General features: G+C 35.3%; 1 protein-coding gene across 1 annotated transcript; it reads right to left on the reverse strand.

Annotated features, from left to right (window-relative positions):
- Positions 1 to 694: 694 nt before the first annotated feature.
- LOC107620245 (uncharacterized) lies at positions 695 to 2,170 on the reverse strand. The gene has a single exon (XM_016322436.1). It carries the CDS (start codon positions 2,168 to 2,170, stop codon positions 695 to 697), a length of 1,476 nt encoding a protein of 491 aa, XP_016177922.1.
- Between the last annotated feature and the right edge of the window lie 711 nt (positions 2,171 to 2,881).

The following is a 2,881-nucleotide window of genomic DNA, read 5'->3' on the forward strand; positions in this document are numbered from 1 at the left end:
CCAACAATAGAAAAGTTTTAAATATTTTCCATTAATTGAGCTAATCACCTTTCCTGACTCGATATCTTTAATTTGATAAGCATTTCCAGAATATGTCCCTATCACTTGAAAGGGACCTTCCCAACTATGGGACCACTTACCAAGAAATCTCGATTTCTTTTTCATTGGTAAAATAACTTTTAAAACCAAATCGCCTGTTTGAAAAGATTTTCTAAAAATTCGACGATTATAACTTTGAACAATACTTTTTTTCTGTCGAATTATATTCTCTAGTGCTAATATTCACTCTGAATCTAACTCATTTAACTCGTCGAACATTGCATTCCAATAATCATCGACCGGCTCGTTTTGTTTCGATACCCTCAAGGTATTCAAATTAATTTCCAATGGTAATACTGCATCATGGCCATACACCAATTTATAAGATGAGGTTCCTGTCGAACCTCTTGGTAAAATTTCGATAAGCACATAACACTTGACTTAAAGTCTCATGCCATGTTCGTGGCCTATTCCCAATATGCTTTTTAATTAAGCCTATCAATATCTTGTTTGCTGCTTCAACTTTGCCATTAGCTTGTGCATAATAAGGATTCGAAGTGACCATATTAATATTCCTCGAAGCTACAAAGTTTTTAATTCTTTGACCAGTAAACATAGTTCCTTGGTCAGTACTTAATGTCTGAGGAATTCCAAATCAATGGATAATATTTTCTTCAATAAAGTCAATTATCTCAGTTTGTCCAGCTTCTACTAACGGAATAGCCTCAACCCACTTCGTAAAATAATCAATAGCCACTAAGATAAACTTGTGTTGTCTTGATGAAGGAGGATGAATCAAGCCAATTAGATCCAAAGCCCAACCTCTAAATGGCCATGGCTTTATTATCGAATGTAACTCAGCTGCCGGAATTTGTTGTATCGAGCCATGTTTCTGACATTCCTGACATGCTTTTGCATAATCAATAAAATCTTTTATCATAGACGGCCAATATATATGATTTTGATATAACACCCATCTCATTTTCCTTCCTGCCTGATGAGCACCACAAATTCCATTATGAACCTCGCCCAGAGCAACATTCTGATCTTCTCGACCTAAACATCTCGACAAACTTCCATCAATCCCTTTTTTATACAAATCATCAGCCAATAAAACAAAGTTCATTGCCTGTAACTTTATTTTTCTATCAACTGCAGTATTGGGATCTTTCAAATACTGAGCAATAAACCTTCTCCAATCCGAATCCTCCCATTCATCCATACACAGCACTTCTCTTTCACTTGCTGGCACTAAAATTTGATGGATACTAGAAAATTTTCTAATAGTTTTCGGGCTAACCCGATATCTTGAAGCAATTTGGGCTAATTCATTAGCAATTTTATTATGAATTCTAAGGATATGTACCAAAGAAACCTTCTGAAAAGAAGTTAACATCTTCCAAGCAGTTACTAAATATTTCTGTAACGTTTCATTGTTACATTTAAACTCCTTTGATAACTGTTTTAAAACCAACTGTGAATCTCCTAGAATTTGAACCTCTAAAGCTCCTTTGTCAATTAAAATTTCAAGACCTAAAATTAAAGCCTCATATTCAGCGACATTATTAGAGCAAGGATACTTTAATTCAAACAAAAATTCTGATGGAACACCCTCAGGTGAAATAATAAGGATTCCAACCCCTGCACCATCTTTGTGATTAGATCCATCAAAATATAATTTCCAATAATTGACCTCTATATCAATAATATTTGCCCCCTGGTCATTCAAACCTTTCGAATTATCCACAAAAAAGTCTGTAATGACCTGTCCTTTAACAGCTTTCGCTGGGACATATTGCAAATCAAATTCTGTTAATGTTAACATCCATTTTCCCAAGCGCCCCCTTAACATAAGGAAACTAAGCATATACTTAACAACATCAGTCTGCGCTATCACCTTTACCGATTTAGCCACCATATAACACTTTAATTTCATACAAGCATGATATAATGACAAACATAATTTTTCAGTCGGTGAATACCTTGTTTCGATATCAGTTAGGACTCGACTAACGTAATAAACTGCGCGCTCATGCCCATTCTCATCATCTTGGGCTAACATACATCCAATCGAATTCTCAGATGCTGCAATATATAATTTTAAAGGCTCAAATGGACGAACATTTGCCATAATCGGGGCTTTGGCCAAATAAGTTTTGATCGAGTTGAATGCTGACTGATGTTCTCTAGTCCATTCAAATTTTGAACCATTCTTTAATTTTACTAGAGGCGCAAACACCCTGGTTTGATCTGAAAGATTCGAAATGAACCTTCAAAGATAATTAATTTTTCCCAAAAACGATTGTACTTCTTTTTTCGATTTAGGTGCAGACAAAGCTAATATTGCATCTGTTTTATTCTTATCGATAGCTATCCCCTTTTTATGAACGACAAAGCCTAAGAAATTTCCTGTCGATACACCAAAAGCACACTTCAAAGGATTCATTTTCAATCCTTTTTTCCTCATAGTCAAGAATGCTTTTCTTAAGTGGTCTATATGTTGATTTACAGAAATGGATTTGACCATTACGTCATCAATATACACTTCCATAAATTTTCCAATAAACTCATGGAAAATGGCATTCATTGCTCGTTGATATGTCGCTCCAGCATTTTTTAAACCAAAAGGCATAACCACCCATTCATATGTACCTAACGCCCCATGACAACGGAAAGCAATTTTGGCCACATCATCCTCCGCAATAAAAAATTGGTTATATCCAGAATAACCGTCCATGAAGCTTAGGATTTCGTTTCCTGCTGCAGAATCGATTAACATATCTGCAATTGGCATGAATACTCATCCTTTGGAGTAGCATTGTTCAAATCTCGAAAATCGATA

Source organism: Arachis ipaensis, chromosome B10, assembly GCF_059453495.1.
Source record: "Arachis ipaensis isolate K30076 ecotype BB chromosome B10, ASM5945349v1, whole genome shotgun sequence".
Classification (NCBI taxonomy): Eukaryota; Viridiplantae; Streptophyta; class Magnoliopsida; order Fabales; family Fabaceae; genus Arachis; species Arachis ipaensis.